This window comes from Daucus carota, chromosome 2, assembly GCF_001625215.2.
Source record: "Daucus carota subsp. sativus chromosome 2, DH1 v3.0, whole genome shotgun sequence".
Lineage (NCBI taxonomy): Eukaryota > Viridiplantae > Streptophyta > Magnoliopsida > Apiales > Apiaceae > Daucus > Daucus carota.
The window spans coordinates 47,573,350-47,591,245 of NC_030382.2; the positions used below are offsets into that span (position 1 = coordinate 47,573,350).

The following is a 17,896-nucleotide window of genomic DNA, read 5'->3' on the forward strand; positions in this document are numbered from 1 at the left end:
GGTTGATAATCTATGTTGGATGATAATCAATTTGCTACAAGAGAAGTTACAAATGGATGTAAAAAATAATATATACTGAATTCTAGATACAAGGGGATGTAAAAAAGAATATACTGAATTCTAGATACAAGGTTTGAAAAATGCAAAAAATGGCAAATAATGATACACGATAAGTATAAAAATTTCAACCCCCTACACTCTAAAGTTTCAGCTAATTAAAAGAATAATAGACAATTGCTTGAACAGGAAGATGACTATGGTCGCTGATAAACATACTTCGTTCTGGGGTCCACCATAAGGCCCTTTCCTCCATTAACTTCGAGATCATGCCTGCAATAACAAATTCACCAGGAGCTTACAGAAATCACTACTAAATCTAAACCAGTCATAGAGCCATGATTTAGAGTGGAACATTAATATTAACAGGACATTGATGTGGGAATAGTGGCTCCGGACATAGTATATAATAAATAGAGTCACTAATAAAAAAACCACAATTGTTTTTATCTACATTCATTATATCTTCTACTAGATTACAAGAAGAAAATTATAAATTCAAACAGATGACTCACTGGAACACAAAGTCTGGAATAGTAAGCTGTTCCCGAGGAACGTATTTGAATAGCTGCAAAAGCCTATCAACATATACCACTTTTTTCCACACCTAAATATCATGTTCCAAAAATTGAACAACCTTTTAGAGGACAGGGTACAAGTTCTGGTTTAGTTATAGATAGTAATTGTAAGAGACAGTAATACATACAACGCCATCAACAAATAGCTGTAATGCGAAAATTGCAGCTTTCAGTCCAAAAGTAGGGTGAAGCACATATATAGCCTACAAAACCAAATGATAGATTACATATCAGAACTCAGGACACAGGTGAATAGAAGCTTGGCAAAATATATGAAGCTTAGCATACATGTAGGTTTCGTTGGAGTTTTCGACCAAGTATTTGCTGTAATTTTCTCATCCATCCCAAATCTGGTTGCCTACACAATTTTTTTTTTAGAAGTAACGAAGTTGGTTTTAACAGCTCAAAAATAAAATAAAATTAGAATGTAAGTGTCACTAAAACATCAACCAAAAACATTAGGAGGCCTTACATCTGTAGAGATGCTGCAGAATGGAAGTACACAATAGAAAAAGGCTTGTGCATCAAGGGCTCAAACTCCTGAAATTCAATATCTCAAAAAACATTATATTGGTCTATGAAGCAAGTAGCAACACTCTAATTACTGGCTTAAAGATGAATGATCTGACTGCAAAAAGTTATTTCAATTTGAATTAATTTACTAGTTCTATATCATAACAAATCAATGAACATTATCACTGGACTACCTTTACTACATAAAACACAAACCGTTCCAGATCTAGACATCGTAAAAGAAAGTGTGCCCCCACCACAACCATTACTGGCCGACCCTCACTGTCAACTCCACCTCGGTAACTGAAAAATTAAGATAAATAACAGATTCCTGAATGTAAGTATGCAATACTCTTGATGCAAACAAATCTATGAAACTCCGGTAGAAGCTTCAGTGTAGTGAGGTGAAGGAAACTCAATGATTGAGCCTAAGTAAAGAGTGAATAAGATTTGGCATGTATTCACAGAGCATATAAAAATATACGATCTGGGATCAAAAGGTCAAAGTTGCTCACACAATTTTCATTTCTGCAATCTCAGAAAGATTAAGAGAATTTGCTTTTGAGAGATATCTAGAATGAAGTGAATATTCTTCAGCAGCAGATAGGGGAGGTCCTCCAATGTCACCATATCCAAGCATTTTAGCAAAATTAAACCCATTCTGTGCTTGAGCTGTTTTCTCCCACTGTTCCTTGCGTCTCTGATCTGGATCCTTTATTAGGGACATAAAAGTAGGATCCAGATAAGAATCCAAATACGAAGAGTTCCTGATGAAGAAGAAAAGGTTTTTTCTTTTATGATCTGTTGATGTTTGTCCAGCATATAAAACGGAGCAATGTGCACAATGATCAGAATAATGTCATATAATACAATATGAAAACATTAATACATTCAGGAAAACTGTTTATCCATCTAATAACGTTCAGGCTTAAAACAATAAAATTTAGTCTAAAAGTCTACAACTCTGCACATAAGACTAATGAATACACCGTTAGTTATCATAACTGGTGATTTGTTAAGCACTATATTGTTTATTTGATATTCTACAGCTGAGATGAAAATGAAAACAGAATATTATTTTTTTATTACATAATGTGGTTCCACATTAACTTTGACTACTGCCATCCTCCACCTCTACTAGAAACAGAGTCCAAAAACAAAGCTTATGAATAAATAGATTCGCCAAATCACAAATTCTGAGCTATCAAGCCAATCAACATATCTTGAAGGAAAATTCTTGGTACCCAAATTTCTTTCCAAAGAATCCTAAAATGATATAGATGTAGCTGACATGGCTGCCACCACATAATTTTTTATGTTGAAATGCACGATCCCTGGATTGGCGTTACCTTTTCCCCGGTCTAATAATTGTAGTTATTATCTATATTAACAAGATATGGCAGCCATTCAAGTACTTCCAAAATTCCTGTACACAATTAAAAGCACTCATTCTAGCATAGGTTAGGTTGACTAACCGTCTGACCAATCCAACTTCACTGACAGGAACATCCATAGGAGATTGAGAAGACCTAGGAACAGACTTCTTCACTTTGGGCAAAGGCTTTATTCTGATTTTGCGTTCATCTATGGTTGTTTCGCCATTTTCATCCCCAACATCAGCAGGAAGCTTGGAGATGGCCACCTCCTCCTCTTGCTTGTCACGTGGGAAATAAAGTGGGAGCAACCTAGATTCTCAAAAGATAGAGTGAACTTGAGGTTACTAACAATAACTATTCATTGATGTTATGCAGGATTAGATATTCTTCATATTCATTCGATCAGTGCCATACCTCTTATATATCTCAGTGTCATATGAAGTTGTTGTGCAAAAAACAACAGCTGTTACTTTATCTTTCTGTTTCTCAAGGAACCTCCGCACAGTTCCTGATTAATTGATCAGGTAAGAAACAAAGAACATGCAATAGTGCACAAGTATAATTTTTTGTGTAAAAAACATCAAGCATACACACAAACATTTTCGGATTATCATATATAACAAGCATAACCTCAGTATATATTCCTACATGCAGGCTTTTGAGTAAACTAAACAGTCAAGGACAACGGAAAATGACCAACAAGGGAGCTAGATTAAATTACACTAAGATAAACCATACAAACATATTATCAAAATTTTGTAATAGTAATGAGCATGTATGAGCATAATTTTAACTGAAGTGCAAAAACAATATCAGAGTTAAAGAATAATAATAAAAAAGGCTATGGCCACAAAGGATTTTGACTGGATCAACAGTTCAAACTTCAACTTCTTTTAAAAAAACATATTAATTTAACAAATGTAAGAGTAAGTTAAAAAGTTGTATAAGACCCTACAACTTAGGTAAATGTAGCAAAAAAAATGAATATTGCCCAACATAGAGAGAAAATGAGATATAATCTTTTTAGTGACATAAATTATGTCCAAAATTACTGGCTGATGGACTTTTAATCATCCATACATTTCTTGTGCTCCTTTCTTCTTTCTCTTAATACAGTGATAAGTGATCAACTAGCACATAAAGTTACTTTTTTAAGACAACAGCAATATCAAATTCTTACTTATTGCCACATGAGCAGCTGGTTCACGTGGATAGTTTTTGGACTCCGTGTATATACATCCCATTGCAATACTGAAAAAGTCAAATGTTTAATATAGTAAGTTCGAGACTGTAGATGTAATACGAGCAATAAATTAAGGAATGTAGTCACAAGTCAACGGACGCAAGCTAGTACACCAAATTACCTATGTAGACCATTCTCAATGAGAAGCTCAAGGCAAGATCGATAACAGTGACTAAGGGCATTCTCTGCGGCAGTATGATATTTAACTGCATACTTGGGGCCAACTGTATGTATAACTCTCCTAAAAATGGAAAAAGACACTCCATTCAGTGTTTGACCAATTATTAAACTGAAGAGCACATTAAAGAATGCTTCAAGTAGCCACATAATGAGTTAATTTTAACAAATTAACATATAAATATAATCAGGAAATGATATGTCAAAATTGCTGAACAAACCGGGATCATGAATTTGGTGACACATGCCAAAGTTAGGTCTTACATTATGTCAATTTCTAATTACTAGGCGTCCAATATGTACAACTGCAACTCCAGTTCATAATGACTAAATTAGTTCAACCTCTTCTATTTCCAATAGACAATTAAATACAGTTAAAGGAGCACAGAAAAAAACTACATTATGGCCTGTTCAAGAAATTGGAGTTCATCTGAAATTCTAAATATTGTACAAATGACATGTTTGGATATGAATTTGGTTCAATTTTAAGGCATTGAATAAGCATAAATTTAAGAATTTAAAATAACAACACAACCCTTGTCATTTGAAATGAATTTCTGTTTTTATACAAAACTTCACTGTAGTTGGTGTAGATATTAACGATTAGGCATATTACATTGAATAGTAAATTTTGATTTTACAAATGTAGAATTCAAAACACGTATACGACTAAAATGTTTAGTTAAGTGGCATGTCTAATAACTAACATTTGAAGATAAGTTGCAAATTATTTGTCATTCCAGTAGTATAATTTTATAGAACATTATATATATAAACAACAAGAATACATGTAATTGTACTACTAGAAAGTAGAAATATACCCACCTAGCTGGAAGGTCATATGCATTGGTAACTTTTGCCATGCCTGTGCGACAGCCACCCTATAAAAAAAATAACTTGTGATGTAATTTTCAACTTGAACATATATGACTTGCTGCCAAAAAAGAGTCATCTCCTTCAATGTTTAGTTGTATAAACAAAAGTCGAAAGCTTAATCTATTAGTAAAATATTACAGGCTCTTGAACCTAAATGCATATTTGATTGATGTAACTTACTAGTGTTGCACATTCTTCAGCAAGACCAGGTCCAGCAGCGACATGCAAACCAGGGCTGCTGTGTGCTTCATCCATGTTCTGTCAACCATCGATAATTGATCTTATGATTATAAAAATTTGAGACCATCGATATTGTATGAGATCAACATGCCCTCACTAACTGTTGCTTTATAGGCTTTGACAAAGGTCAAATTATAAATAAGCTACCAACTCACTAGAATGACTTTAACCATTTGCTCAGGAGTGACAGGATTACTTTGTAATTAGTCTCCCAATACACAACAGAAACAGGTTAATCCCTGATTTACTTGCTTTGATGCATTAGAATTGGTTATTTAAGTAGAGCACTAGACAATTGCCAGAACAATATTCAGGCTAACAAACCAAATAGGCAAGAAAACAGAAGAAATTTGTAGAAGGCTGAGCATTTATGAGAACATATTATGATGTCAGGAGGTGTGAAGTTACAGACAGTAACATCATCTTCCCGATTACATAAAAAAGAGGAAAAACACCATATAAACATCATCAAGCTACAATTTCCGCTCACCTCATTGGTGGAGTTGACAACAGCATCCACCTCAAGATTCCAAGGATTCCCTCTCCACAAATAAATCTTGGAGTTAATCTCTTGGTCAACAGGAAACCTAGAAACCATTCCATTTACCCCACTCTCACCTCCTCCAGATGACGCAGCAGCTAAAGGATCCGGGAAATAAGAATTCGGATAACCGGAATTCTCAGCATCAATAGATAACCTAAACTCAGCGTCACTCCAACAAGGAACTTGATCTAGTGTGACCACAGTCTCGCCACCACTTTCCGAAGGTGATCCACTTTGAGTAGCGCTAGTCGGCAGAGGCCTATACATAGTTACTCCTATTCTTATTCTCCTAGTTGTTGTTATAACCCTATCATATACACACAGCTTCTAATTCTCTATTCCTAATAGCTCCTCTAAATCTCGAATTATCAGAAATTTCTTTAAATACAAACAGCTCATTAGACACCACCAAACCTGATGGAAACCTACACATCAAAATCATATTAATCGAAACATATTGTAATCAAAATCAAAAACACGGTTTTCAATTTCCACATCTAAATTAACTCAATTTGCGACAAGTCAATAGAACAAGTGACTGATAATATTGCATCAAGATTGACATGAAACATTATATATACAGATACATACAGATTGGGGGAGCATAATTAGAGAAGAGTTGTGAATTGATTGAAAGACAGAAAGATAAATAAACGAAGAGAAGCGAATATACCTCTGAGATTCGTGTGAAATTTGATAAAAAGAGAGAAGAAAGAGAGTTGAAGACGAAGAAGATGAGCTTGCTTCGTATACCAAAGACGACAGCCTCCGTATATTTAATTTAAATTATTTATTGCAATAATTAAGTAAAAAAAAATAAACTGCCACTGCTATCGTCTATGATTATGGGGCTGTTTGTCTGTATACATCTTGGCCTAGCTGGAGGAAGCTGCTGTATATTTCTGTATTTTCATATTTGGTCCCTTTTTTTCTTCTCAATTACACTGCTGCCCCTCATTTATCACATGTACTCAATAATCAATGTCAATCTGTCCCCTGTTTTACCTACGGGTATATAATTTATTTTAAAATAAAATTTTAATATTTAAATATTTTTGAAAGAAGAAAACTTTTAAAATTAAATTATAAAATCTTATTTATATATATCTTAAAATACATGCCAAACAATCGCAAAATTTGTAAAAAAATAGAAGATACGGAAGGAGTATATAATATATTATTAAAAGAATAATTTTAAATAAAAAATAATATGTATATGGTATATAGTTAATTGAAAATATATTTTCAGAAATTAGATTAGAATTTCTTAGAATATGACAGAAAAAATGATGACATCTCAATCAAATGTGGAAATTATAAATTATATCTTAAATTTAAGATGTTATCATTTATTTAGTATTTTTTTTCAGATTAAACTTCGCACTCTCACCTTATTTTGGCATGCGAAAACTCCTTTTGTTTCTTAATATTATACAATATAAAATACAAGCCTCTCATAAATTTTCTTTTAATTATTTATTGCGATTGAGAAAATAACTCGTTCATATTATTATCGTTGTTTTCTGATATTTCAATTTCTGAGATTCATAAATTGTTATTCAAGTCGGTTGTACAAACGAGTGTGTTAAAAAAAGAATGTTGAACGGTGAGGAGTGACGGAGCTGGAAGGGGGGCTACTAGAATTTTCACGGGAGAGGGAGAGAGAGTTTAGAGAGAGGGGGCGAGAGGGGAGAGAGAGTCTAGTTTAGAGAGAGGGGGCGAGAGCGAGCGAGCAAGAAAGACTGAAACGATCTCTTCTTTCTTCCAGGTTCACATCACGCCTGTAAGTATGATCCATTCTATGTCTTGTTTAAAGCTGTCTGCTCTTCTTATTATCTGCTTTGCAATTTCGTAGCTTTTTTACTAGATGCTTTTTAATATTTTACTACACGGTGAATTCCTTCAATTTTATTATGAGTATTTTTGGACCTTTGATGTTCTTTAATATAATGCTTAAACATATTCAGTCTCTGATCACCATGTGAATTATCTTCTGATGAGAATCTGTTACACGATTGTTTGTAATGTGTTGAAGATTTGTGTTCTTATGTAATTTAGGATATGTGTTGGCATGTGTTAGAATAGTAGATGGATGCATATATAATGATTTAGTGTTCGTAGTTCTTAGAGAGACTTGATTTTACCTCGTATTATCTGTTTGTTAGCATTAAGTTTGTGGCTGATGCTCAAGACTTTTCAGTAGCATGTGTGTGGAGAGTGGAGTTATCATACTCATGCTTGCCTAATTTATTTTTGCCCAAAGAGGCTGTTTACGGGGTCTGAACTCGTGGCCTGATGGATAAAAGTTATTCAATTTCGTCTATCTTGTGCAGGATGTCTATGTGTAAATGGCTGAGATTTTAAAGCTGCAATTTATGAGAACTTTTGTGTTTTTGCATACTTCTCTTGTCCATAAACTATAGGATTCAGTTTAAACTAAGTGCTAACTGCTAATATCTACTGTTGTTCTAGAATTTAGGTGTCAAAAAGACTTGATCTTTGGATCTTGTTATCTGTTTGTCTGTATGTGTATGTGTGTAAAGGCTGAAACTCAGAGTGCATTGATGAGTATAATGTTTTTGAGCATTTTTTAAATCCATGAGGTTTAGAATATAAGTTGGGACTGAACTTAATATAAGCATCTATACATTTTCTTAGGTACTTAAGTATGATTTTAGATCTTGTTTCGTACATGATATATTCGATCCAAGTGCTAATTGTGTTGCAGTCTCTTGAACCGGTTTATATGTAAGATATTGGATGAAGTCATGTCAATAAAATTTCTTATTTGAGCTTCATAATAGTAGCAGGCACTGTTTACCTAATCGATCAAGATTGCCTCTTTGCTGCAATGTGGGGCTTTATCTCAAAGGCCATTGGAAGCGCAGGATTCAAGAAGAGCTCTACAGAACAAGGTCGAGCTAGTTTAGAATCTTCAGATGATGAGACCTGCTCAAATGACAGTTCAGAAGAGGGCATGGAATGCCCAATATGCTGGGAATCGTTTAATATTGTGGAGAATGTTCCATATGTCTTATGGTGTGGTCACACACTCTGCAAAAATTGCCTCCTAGGGCTTCAGTTGGCTTCGTTTGAAGTCGCCGATCAGAAAGTCCGGATTCCGTTTTTTATTTCGTGCCCTTGGTGCCATCTGTTAACTTTGCGACTGCTTTACAAGGGGAACCTCAAGTTTCCTTCTAAGAATTACTTTATCCTTTGGATGTTAGAGAACTTGAATAATGACAGGATGAAGTCCGCTTCCTTTGCTGCTGAGGATCATCAAGTGGGTTGCTCCTCAAGAAGCACAGCATCTACTGGAAGTCATTCTGCAAGTATTAATACCAGAAGACCTCTATGCTTGGGACAGTCTGGGTCAAACAATAATGGCCGTAATGGCATCGCTAGGTTTCTAGGTCTGGAGAGGCCTCGTAACTTTCCTAAACCCTTAGATTTCTTCATCCGCTTAATTTTAAAGATGTTCTTCATTATCCTGCTCCTCGCAATTGTTCTTTTTGCAATACCCTGCAGCTTTGTCATCCTGGCTGTGTATTTGCTAGTTACAGTTCTATTTGCAGTCCCATCTTTCCTGGTATTGTACTTCGCATATCCTGTCTTGGATTGGCTGACAAGAGAATTTGCCATGTGAAATGTTCCTTTGTATAGTTATAGATATGTATCCTAGACTCTGAGACTTCTGTGATGTTATACTTGAATAAACTTTGCTTCTACAAAGTATATATTTAAAATGGTGGCTTCCTTTTTTAGTTAGCTTCGATGTTGTTATATGTGTGTATCTTCATCGTTGTTTCCAAATTAATGTGTGGATAAAGTTTTAGGCCTATGCTTGATTATATGAATGGTGTTACCTAGTATCAGTGGTGTTATATCGGAAAAAGTAACTCATGGCAAGAAGTTGTTTTCCCGTTATTCTTGTCACATAAAGCACAAAATACATACAAGAATATAAAATACTGTAACTGACAACATAATTTTCAAACTATTAGAAATTTGTAATATGAACAAGTTCAGCCTTGTTAGACATTCTTGCACTTATTTCAGTCAGAAGCAGAAACATGAAGCTGGATATTTCCCTGTTGTTCGAATTTTGTTTGCTTTCTCTTTCACTTGAACCTCTTCATGTCTTCGATTTTCATCTGCCTTGGCTCTTGCTCCACCTGCGATCTGATTTATCATGGCCATTTTGCTTCGGTACTTCTGCATTGCTTTTGCTCGTTTCTTCTCCAGATCACTCTGCAATTTAAGTAGGTTGTCAGTTTATAAAATCATATCCTTACATTTTAATTTCAGAATAGTATATGATATAAAGGCGGAACCTCTATCTTATCCATCTTGCGCTTGGCTGCTGTTTTCTTCTTAGATTCCCACTCAAAAATCTTTGCATTCAACTTTTCATACCTGAAAAATATTTTTGTTAATAAGATTATGATAGACGTATCAACTAAAAGGTAAAAAGTAGCTGAATAAATGGATTTTAATCGAAGTTGCATACCGTTCAGTAATTTTAGCCATCTCAGCTTTTTCCCAGGCATCTGCCTTGGTGTTTTCCATGCCAGGTTTAGCTGAACTTTGTCCTTTGGTATCAGTTGGCGGGAATGTGGCTGGTTTGGTATTTTGATGATCAGACTTCGGAAAAGTAGATTCAGGTTTTCCAATCCCAGTGCTGTTCAAGTTCTTCTCAGGAAAAGTTGGAGTCTTTTTTATCCTTGGAGCAGAAACATCTGTCCTTTTGGGTTCTGTAGTTTTGAATTCAACAGCATCAATGCTGTTAAATTGCTCATCTGCACTAGTAGGAATTCTTTTGAAAGATGGTACTGGAGCTGTGACTTCTTTTGGTATATTTATATCTGTAGATGTGGTGATGGGAACCCTTTTTTCTTGAACTTCATCTGATATTCAACAATTTGTCATAAATTAGGAGTATCACTTGAGTTTGCATGTTTGTTAAATTACTTGACCTCTTAATTTCAATGTTTTACCTGAGACTTTTCTCGGGTCAGCACGAGGTTCTGTGACATTAGGGAATTTATCTTCTGATTTGCTCCTGATCTTTTTCAAGGTTTTAGACGCAGCATTTTCCCTTTTTTGAGCTTCAATGCCCAAGTCTTCAATGGTTTTAATGGCATACGCAGCTGCAGCAACAGCAGCTGGGTACTCGGCACTATCTGAGAAATTGTATTCCTGATTCATTTGTCCAGAAAACTGTCTATTGAGCCAGCTTTTCTTTTTGTCTGAAAATCCAAATATTATGTTGTCATGTTCTAAATTACGTAACAGTTAAAGCCAGCATGGATATGATCCAATTCTAAACCGTGCATCACATGCCATTAGTATACGAGAACAGAACTTAATAGAAAGTGATAGCTTTACATACCTCCTTTGAAGGACTGAGTTTTCTGGGGTGGGATTCTTCGGTCTCTGGTACTTTCAGCATCTCCTTTCTCCAATTCCACATCAGAAAATCTCACCCTGCCAGGATTGTCCCTATTGCGCTGCTGTACACCAGAATATTTCGCCCTAACAATATTCATCATTGTATACTATTGATCTTAGTATAGTGAGCACTAAAAAATGTAAACATGCATGTAATATGTGAAATAGTGGACGGATTATGTACCTCATTTGCTTAATTAAGGTCTCCATTATTAGGGACTGTGTCGAATTTGTCTCTTCTTGATAGTTTGTTTAACAGTCTAAAGGTGTGTATATGAAGGAGAAGTGCAGGGGAATAAGTTATGCTTATGGGCTTGATGACATGCTATAAGTGGGGGTTGAGTAGAAGACAGGATCAAATATGCTTAATCTGCATGGGAGGCTTCTTGACTGAATCATTAAAAATTGAAGTAAAATATTCTTTCTTTGGAATAATGCTTAACCTTTGTATTGTGATTGGCAGCTTTGTGGAGTGACCTTTCTGCAGTCCTTTTCTTCAGCTTTGGATATCTTCAAAGTGGGATAAAAGGTTGATGGATTTTCTTTGTCATATGGAGATGCCACAATTCCATCTACCTAGTTAGCTTGGCAACTGTCCAACATTGTTATTAGAAATATGCATCAAGTTCTGTTCACTTTTGATACTAAAATAAATTCGATAATAGTATTATATTCCTTTGTTTTGTTTTTTTATTGAAATAGAAAAAATCTTCTGATTTGAAAAGTTCATACAAAATTTGCCTCGCAAATCATTTGTTTGTTGTTTAAAATAGTGTATGATCTTGTTTTGGAACTGAGGTTAACTGTTCGAATTTTCTTCAAAATTTGAAAATTTGAGGAGACGGAATTATAGTTAGGAGCACGTCCAAGAAATTAACTATATGATTTTCCAAGTTGCAAATTTTAGGTTTATGATATAGAATATCATTGCTAAGAGAGTCCTAACCATTTCACCCAAAAATTAGGTTCCATTTCATCCCTTTCATTTTTATCTGTAGATAATGGTTAGCAACATTTTCGACGCTGGTTAAAATTGATTGGTTAAATTGTAGTTGTATAAAATTTGTTGAATAGACATTGTATTCCGATGTTATTGACTATATTAGTTGGGTATATTTCAAAAATAATATTCTGTTAATATTTTTGAATTGTTATAAATAGAATATATTACTTGAATAATGTGCCTTCTTTCTAGTTTAACAAATATAGCTCATAAACAAGAAAAATATACCACTGAAATTGAATTTTTTTTACATAATCTCTACATTTTATATTTATAATATGCATTAATGATTTTTATCCAAAAATTCTACATGGTTGAAAATGTTAATATTCACTTTTTTCCAGTGTTACAGAAATCGGGGATCGGACCTAATCGGTTGAGCTACCGATTCAGGGATTAATCAGAAATCGGGGATTAATCGGAAGGATTAATCGGAGTGAAAATCGGATTTATTTTAATATTAAAATATTATTTAATATTCAGTTATTATTATCTTAGCTATTTAGTAACTAATATATTCACTATATTCATAAACTCTATAATTATTCATATTTAAAGTAATATAGTATTTTAATTTTAATAATTTTTTATATATACTTCCATTAAGAAATATATATAAGGATTAATCGAATTTCAAAAATCGAATCGGTGGTCGACCTTTCAGGGGATTAATCGGGGATTTATCGGTTAAATCAGGGATTTTTAGAACACTGCTTTTTTCACGTTATTTCCCACCTTTTTTATATAATTTCTTTATTAATAAATTTTGAGTATTAAACTATTATACAACTACAAATAGAGATAATTGTTAAATTGTACTTTAATATAATATAAAAATAATAATTATTTATTATATATTTATCAATCTATTAAAATATTAAATACTCTTGGAGATGCTCTTGCAGGTCAAAAATGATTCCACGAGATCTTGCATGTAATATAAAACTATATCTACGAAAACAGACTCATTCACTGATGCCATTCTTTTTTTGTTGGGTATAATATGTTACTGTAACTGCATGAAAAGTTCAAAGATACACATGGAGCAGCTTAAAAAAATATTTGCAATTCTATAGAATTTCATACAATTACAACGTGACTCCAGTGGAATTTTAGCAACACCAAATATAACTTGAATTTGGGCTGCAGGAACTTAAAGAACAAAATTGATCTTTATATTGGCCTCATCGGTGCTTATACAGGAATTATATGCTGGGTTTTCATATGGTGACTAAAACAAGAAATCTGAATCAGACACTTCAAGGACTTGATGAACACCTATTGGATTCACTCCAGGACGGAATGCATTTCCTTCAATGTACCTGTAATAGTAATCAGTTAGCACAAAGTGAGTTCCCTAGAAGCAAACAAAGGAAGAAACTTACAATTCTTTGAGGAATGGATGCTTATAAAAGGCATCAGGAAGTCTTCCACTGAACTGGTTGTGATCCAGGTACCTAAAAATTTCAAAATATAAGGTTTAGAATATGTTGAAGCATAATATTTGTTATCCAGTCACAACTGAACACGAGTGGTGAATTCACCACTCCTTACCCACGAGTCCATGACAAAGGTCAAGGAAATGATTTATATTATTTTTCCCTCCCTCCATACTCATAAAAAAAAACAAACAAACTTGTATTGAATAAAAAAACTGCAGCAATGCATGTTCAAGTTTAATTTCAACAAACGGAGCCGTCTTTTATAATCAAACTCTCTGATAGATACAGCAGGATGTCATAAACCTTGGGATTGAGGTTAAAAAGATCTACTGAAGTGCATGAAAATTTTGAATTTTTTTTCCCGGATGTTTGTTAATTAATATTCAACTGCATCAACTTAGGTAGCAGAAATAAGATACTCAGATATTTAGCAAAGAAGAAGGGGAAACTCAATAATAAAATATATGTACTTAAGAAATTATTTGAAACTGAAGATAAAATGCAATAACATAGGAAATATGTTCTCAACACAGTGAAAGAACATAATACACTGTTTAGCAAACAAGACAGATGCAATTTTATTAGCCATAGTTGTTTAATATGATCCAGATAAATTTCGAAATCTAGAAGGTAACGTTTTCGACTGTGAACTCTTACTTCTCTAATTATTCACTACAATAATCAAAATTAGGCATTGAAATTATATGCCATCATAAGTGCAAATGTCAACTTTAGTACTTAATTTCTTATGCCGTTTCCTAAGAAGTATCAAATCAGACATCATAATGAAAACCGAAGAAACACTTACAAGTATGTCAATCTCGGAATATGAGCAAGTCCAGGTGGAATTACTCCAGACATTTTGTTAAAAGATAGATACCTGAAGCCACAATCCCCTTGTAATAATTAATTTGACACAAAAATAATACGCTGCAGCAAACTCGTATAATATGTGTTTACTTACAAGATTTCCAAATTTGTCAAGTTCGCAATTTGTGCTGGAATTCCTCCAGTAAGATAATTGTTATTTAGATATCTGCACATTTGCGTCAAAGGAGACGCAAGATTTCCGATTAGTAAAAAAGAAAGTTATATTGGCAAAGTTAACGTAAGAACATCGAAAGGCAGACTCACAGGTTTCGTAGGACTGGGAAGCATCCCTCAATACGTATGAGCTCCCTTATTGTGCCAACCAGATGGTTATTACCAACATCCCTAGCAAAACGAGAACCCAAATTAAGAACACTTTTACCTAATAATTTGGTATAGTTGATCAGGAGAGACAGATCATTACAAGTGTCGTAGTTTTTGTAAAGTGCCTAGTTCTGGTGGAATTCGCCCGATCAAACGATTTTCGTGTAAATGCAGGTACTGCAGATCAGGAAGATTCGCAAGCTCCCTAGGGATTTCCCCCTTGAAACTATTAAAACTCAGGTATCTGCAGGGGTTTAAAATGTTAGTATATACACAAGTTATGTAAAAACCTTTCCTGAACATAATAACCACAAAATGCTGAATTTACTTACAGATGCGTTAGACTCTTCAATTCACCAATTTCAGAAGGAATGACATCTTGAAGCTTATTCCATCTTAAATTACTGGGAAGTGAGAACGTATTAGTAATAAGTACAAACAACACTGTAATATGTGAATAAAATTGACAATTTAAAGCATTATTGCCTTTTTGTTAATCATCATCTAAAAAAATCAAAAATGTGTCTACAGGTGTGTATATAATATGTATATCTGTTCCTATGTGTCTAGGATTATACAATCATATTCTACATATTGGATATTATAAGAACTAGTTGCACGACTAATATAATCATATGAACATTATAAAAAGGCAATAGACAGATATCAATAGCTCTGAGTAAAAAATTTACAGTATCTTAAGGTGCCTCAACCGCCCAATTTGAGGTGGAATTGGTCCTGTCAACTTGTTGTTATGCAGATCCCTGCAAGTTTCATAGAAGGAATTAAGAAAAGAGAGAGCTAACATTTTTGAATTATATTTTTCTGGGAGCTACTCAAATTACTCTTAATTATCAAGCTTACAAGAGCTGAAGATAATAATCCTCCATTACACTATATATGAGTGTTGATTCTTTTTATACTAGTGACAATACAAGTATCAATTGGCTTTTGCCGTGAGAGTTACTTTTTCCCATGTGTCAAAAAGAATATAGTAATATAGCAAAACCCTTTTCATAAACAACAGAGAATATATGGAAAGAAAACAACAATACACCAAAGGAAAATGGGAAAAATGTGGGGAACTTACAGCCTTGTAAGATCCAACAAATTGGTGACCGCAGTAGGAAAAGGCCCGACAATAGAGACTGCATAAACTTCCCTAAAATTAAACAAACTCAACATCAAAAACCCTTCATGGCATAAAGAAACACATATCCATGGGCTTCCATTCAGCATTAAAAGTAAAAAATGGCACTCACAATGCAGTAACTACTCTGTAATCACCCTGAGTAGTACAAGTGACACCGGACCAAGGAGGTAAACCCCCATCCCCACAAGGATCATCTCCGACCCAGGAATACACAACCCTCCACCCAAGAGATGCTTTAATTTCATTAAGAGCTTTCACTGCATTCACAAAATGCACAAATTAAACAAAGTGCAAAAAATGCTAATAAAACCTTACTCACCTATTATGACACACACAGATGTATTAACTATCAAAAACGAATACCAAATGATGCACAACTCCCAGTAGTGCTCAATTACACATAGATCAAGCGAGTTTCATAGCAAACATAAACTCGTATAACTACGAAAAAAGTCAAATAGCACTCATTCTATAAAAGCTGCAAACACAGAATTCAACCTAGTATTAATAATTCAAAAAAAGAAAGCAAAACCTAATTTAAGCCTATAAATAAGAAACACGCGATTCGTATTACAAAGCAGCACAGATTACACAGCCGGGGACAAGTAATGATGATTATTTGAATATACGCAGGCAGTGTAAAGTAAAGAGAGCAAATGAGTAGCAGATCGAATCGAGAGAATAGAGATTACCATCACGCTTGATCGTTTTGCAGAGAGCGACATTGAAAAGCAAAGCGAGCATAAGAATCAACTGAAATGCACATTTAACTCCCATGCTTGAAGCACAGATCACTCTCCCGTATTATTTGTGTGTAGAGAATATAATCGGCGTTAGGTTCATGCCAATTTGAAGGCTAAATTGTCAACTATGGTGGTGCGGTAGTTTATAGATCTCCCGCGTCGGTGAATTTGTTACTCCACCACTTCGCTTTTGTTTATTGTATTCTATAGATCTATCCTCTTCCCCTCTATAGTGTATAGTAGTTTCTACTTTCGAACTTCAACTTACTCCCCAATCTGGGCTTTCTTCACGTTGGGCCTACCTCCCACAAAGGAAGTGAAATAGCATATTGATTAAAAAAAACGTATATATTAAAATTTATTTAAATGTATTTAAATTTATTTAAATTAATAAAATAAATTTAATCATTTTGGTCAATTATTGAATAATTAATTTTATTTTTTCATATTAAGATAATATATTGTCAAAAAAAATAAGACGAGATTATTTTTATATCTTTTTATTCGTTTGCTCTTAGGCAACACTAGTTAAACAGGTTAATTGTTTATCGTAAATATTGTTAGCTTTTTGCATCTGTCTCAATTTTTAGATACTAGCCTTTAACCCGTGCGAAGCACGGGCGGGTATATAGTTTGTAATTTATTATTTATAATTTAAATTTTAACAGCATTTTATTAGTATTTTAGAATTAACGGATTGAATTTTAATTTAATTATATTATTTAACTGACTATATTTTCACCCGATTACTTGAAAATGGACAAACCCTAATACAGACAAACACACACAGGATTTTAGTACATTTAATCCGAATTTAGTCACGTAAATTTAAAAATAAAAAAATCAGAAAATTCAAATCTTTTCCAAACATAGTCGATCGTATAATACCTTTGAAAGATTTAGTAAATGAATCGAATTTCAACATAATTTTGTAATTTTGATTTTTTGACAACAATAACTTTTAAGATTAGAGTCGGAAAGTGTTATATAATGGTTCATGTTTATATTGAGATAGAACACGTTAAAGTTAAAAAGAGTTATATGAAAATTCTTGTTAAAAGAAGAATTTCAAACTTGTATATTTATAATTTTATTCATAACATCATTATAATTTTTTTTAATGAAATATTATATGATAATGGATTGTTATGAGTGTTTTTAGGATTTGAAACTATTTAACAATATAATACTAATAGACTTCATATTTGTAGACTTGTAGTACCAAAAGGAGAGTACCAAACCAAAAAATATAACTAAAACTTTGGACTACAAATTATACCCATGTTGGCTTATTATAGTATAGTAT

General features: G+C 33.6%; 4 protein-coding genes across 8 annotated transcripts; 1 reads left to right on the plus strand and 3 right to left on the minus strand.

Annotated features, from left to right (window-relative positions):
• Nucleotides 1-53: 53 nt before the first annotated feature.
• LOC108210042 (uncharacterized) lies at nucleotides 54-6,441 on the minus strand. Of its 2 annotated transcripts, none has more exons than XM_017381290.2 (15): nucleotides 6,278-6,441; nucleotides 5,551-6,029; nucleotides 5,001-5,078; nucleotides 4,770-4,825; nucleotides 3,889-4,008; nucleotides 3,705-3,775; nucleotides 2,939-3,032; nucleotides 2,624-2,833; nucleotides 1,664-1,915; nucleotides 1,343-1,451; nucleotides 1,108-1,175; nucleotides 924-993; nucleotides 764-838; nucleotides 573-664; nucleotides 54-330 (listed from the first exon to the last, which is right to left on the minus strand). In XM_017381290.2, exons 2-15 carry the CDS (start codon nucleotides 5,869-5,871, stop codon nucleotides 255-257), a joined length of 1,692 nt encoding a protein of 563 aa, XP_017236779.1. In that variant the 5' UTR covers nucleotides 5,872-6,029; nucleotides 6,278-6,441; the 3' UTR covers nucleotides 54-254. The 2 variants fall into 2 exon arrangements, with proteins under 2 accessions (XP_017236779.1, XP_063943941.1); XM_064087871.1 differs by having other exon boundaries at nucleotides 5,551-6,018; nucleotides 6,278-6,416.
• A 745-nt stretch (nucleotides 6,442-7,186) lies between these two features.
• Nucleotides 7,187-9,372, plus strand: LOC108206755 (uncharacterized). 3 transcript variants are annotated; one of them, XM_017377150.2, is made up of 2 exons: nucleotides 7,187-7,387; nucleotides 8,409-9,372. In XM_017377150.2, exon 2 carries the CDS (start codon nucleotides 8,456-8,458, stop codon nucleotides 9,248-9,250), a length of 795 nt encoding a protein of 264 aa, XP_017232639.1. In that variant the 5' UTR covers nucleotides 7,187-7,387; nucleotides 8,409-8,455; the 3' UTR covers nucleotides 9,251-9,372. The 3 variants fall into 3 exon arrangements, with proteins under 3 accessions (XP_017232639.1, XP_017232640.1, XP_017232641.1); XM_017377151.2 differs by having other exon boundaries at nucleotides 8,412-9,372; XM_017377152.2 differs by having other exon boundaries at nucleotides 8,415-9,372.
• A 145-nt stretch (nucleotides 9,373-9,517) lies between these two features.
• LOC108208204 (uncharacterized) lies at nucleotides 9,518-11,398 on the minus strand. 2 transcript variants are annotated; one of them, XM_017378706.2, is made up of 6 exons: nucleotides 11,240-11,398; nucleotides 10,997-11,139; nucleotides 10,602-10,853; nucleotides 10,115-10,511; nucleotides 9,939-10,020; nucleotides 9,518-9,855 (listed from the first exon to the last, which is right to left on the minus strand). In XM_017378706.2, exons 1-6 carry the CDS (start codon nucleotides 11,263-11,265, stop codon nucleotides 9,664-9,666), a joined length of 1,092 nt encoding a protein of 363 aa, XP_017234195.1. In that variant the 5' UTR covers nucleotides 11,266-11,398; the 3' UTR covers nucleotides 9,518-9,663. The 2 variants fall into 2 exon arrangements, with proteins under 2 accessions (XP_017234195.1, XP_017234196.1); XM_017378707.2 differs by having other exon boundaries at nucleotides 10,997-11,162; nucleotides 11,240-11,381.
• Nucleotides 11,399-13,101: 1,703 nt separating this feature from the next.
• Nucleotides 13,102-16,879, minus strand: LOC108206012 (probable leucine-rich repeat receptor-like protein kinase At1g35710). The gene is made up of 11 exons (XM_064087872.1): nucleotides 16,540-16,879; nucleotides 15,957-16,104; nucleotides 15,785-15,856; nucleotides 15,387-15,458; nucleotides 15,027-15,098; nucleotides 14,795-14,938; nucleotides 14,635-14,715; nucleotides 14,465-14,536; nucleotides 14,309-14,380; nucleotides 13,444-13,515; nucleotides 13,102-13,380 (listed from the first exon to the last, which is right to left on the minus strand). Exons 1-11 carry the CDS (start codon nucleotides 16,622-16,624, stop codon nucleotides 13,290-13,292), a joined length of 981 nt encoding a protein of 326 aa, XP_063943942.1. The 5' UTR covers nucleotides 16,625-16,879; the 3' UTR covers nucleotides 13,102-13,289.
• Between the last annotated feature and the right edge of the window lie 1,017 nt (nucleotides 16,880-17,896).

Excerpts from the sequence above, each read along its gene's own strand:
- LOC108210042 (XM_017381290.2), bottom strand. The coding sequence starts at position 5,871 with ATGTATAGGCCTCTGCCGACTAGCGCTACTCAAAGTGGATCACCTTCG. Across the intron at positions 3,033-3,704 it reads AGCTGCTCATGTGGCAATAA|GAACTGTGCGGAGGTTCCTT; the intron begins GTAAGAATTTGA and ends TCAATTAATCAG. Across the intron at positions 1,176-1,342 it reads TTGTGTTTTATGTAGTAAAG|GAGTTTGAGCCCTTGATGCA; the intron begins GTAGTCCAGTGA and ends ATTGAATTTCAG.
- LOC108206755 (XM_017377150.2), top strand. The coding sequence starts at position 8,456 with ATGTGGGGCTTTATCTCAAAGGCCATTGGAAGCGCAGGATTCAAGAAG.
- LOC108208204 (XM_017378706.2), bottom strand. The coding sequence starts at position 11,265 with ATGGAGACCTTAATTAAGCAAATGAG. Across the intron at positions 11,140-11,239 it reads ACCTTAATTAAGCAAATGAG|GGCGAAATATTCTGGTGTAC; the intron begins GTACATAATCCG and ends GAATATTGTTAG. Across the intron at positions 10,854-10,996 it reads AACTCAGTCCTTCAAAGGAG|ACAAAAAGAAAAGCTGGCTC; the intron begins GTATGTAAAGCT and ends TTGGATTTTCAG.
- LOC108206012 (XM_064087872.1), bottom strand. The coding sequence starts at position 16,624 with ATGGGAGTTAAATGTGCATTTCAGTTGATTCTTATGCTCGCTTTGCTT. Across the intron at positions 15,857-15,956 it reads TACAGAGTAGTTACTGCATT|GGAAGTTTATGCAGTCTCTA; the intron begins GTGAGTGCCATT and ends GTTTAATTTTAG. Across the intron at positions 14,381-14,464 it reads TTGACAAATTTGGAAATCTT|GTATCTATCTTTTAACAAAA; the intron begins GTAAGTAAACAC and ends TTGTGGCTTCAG.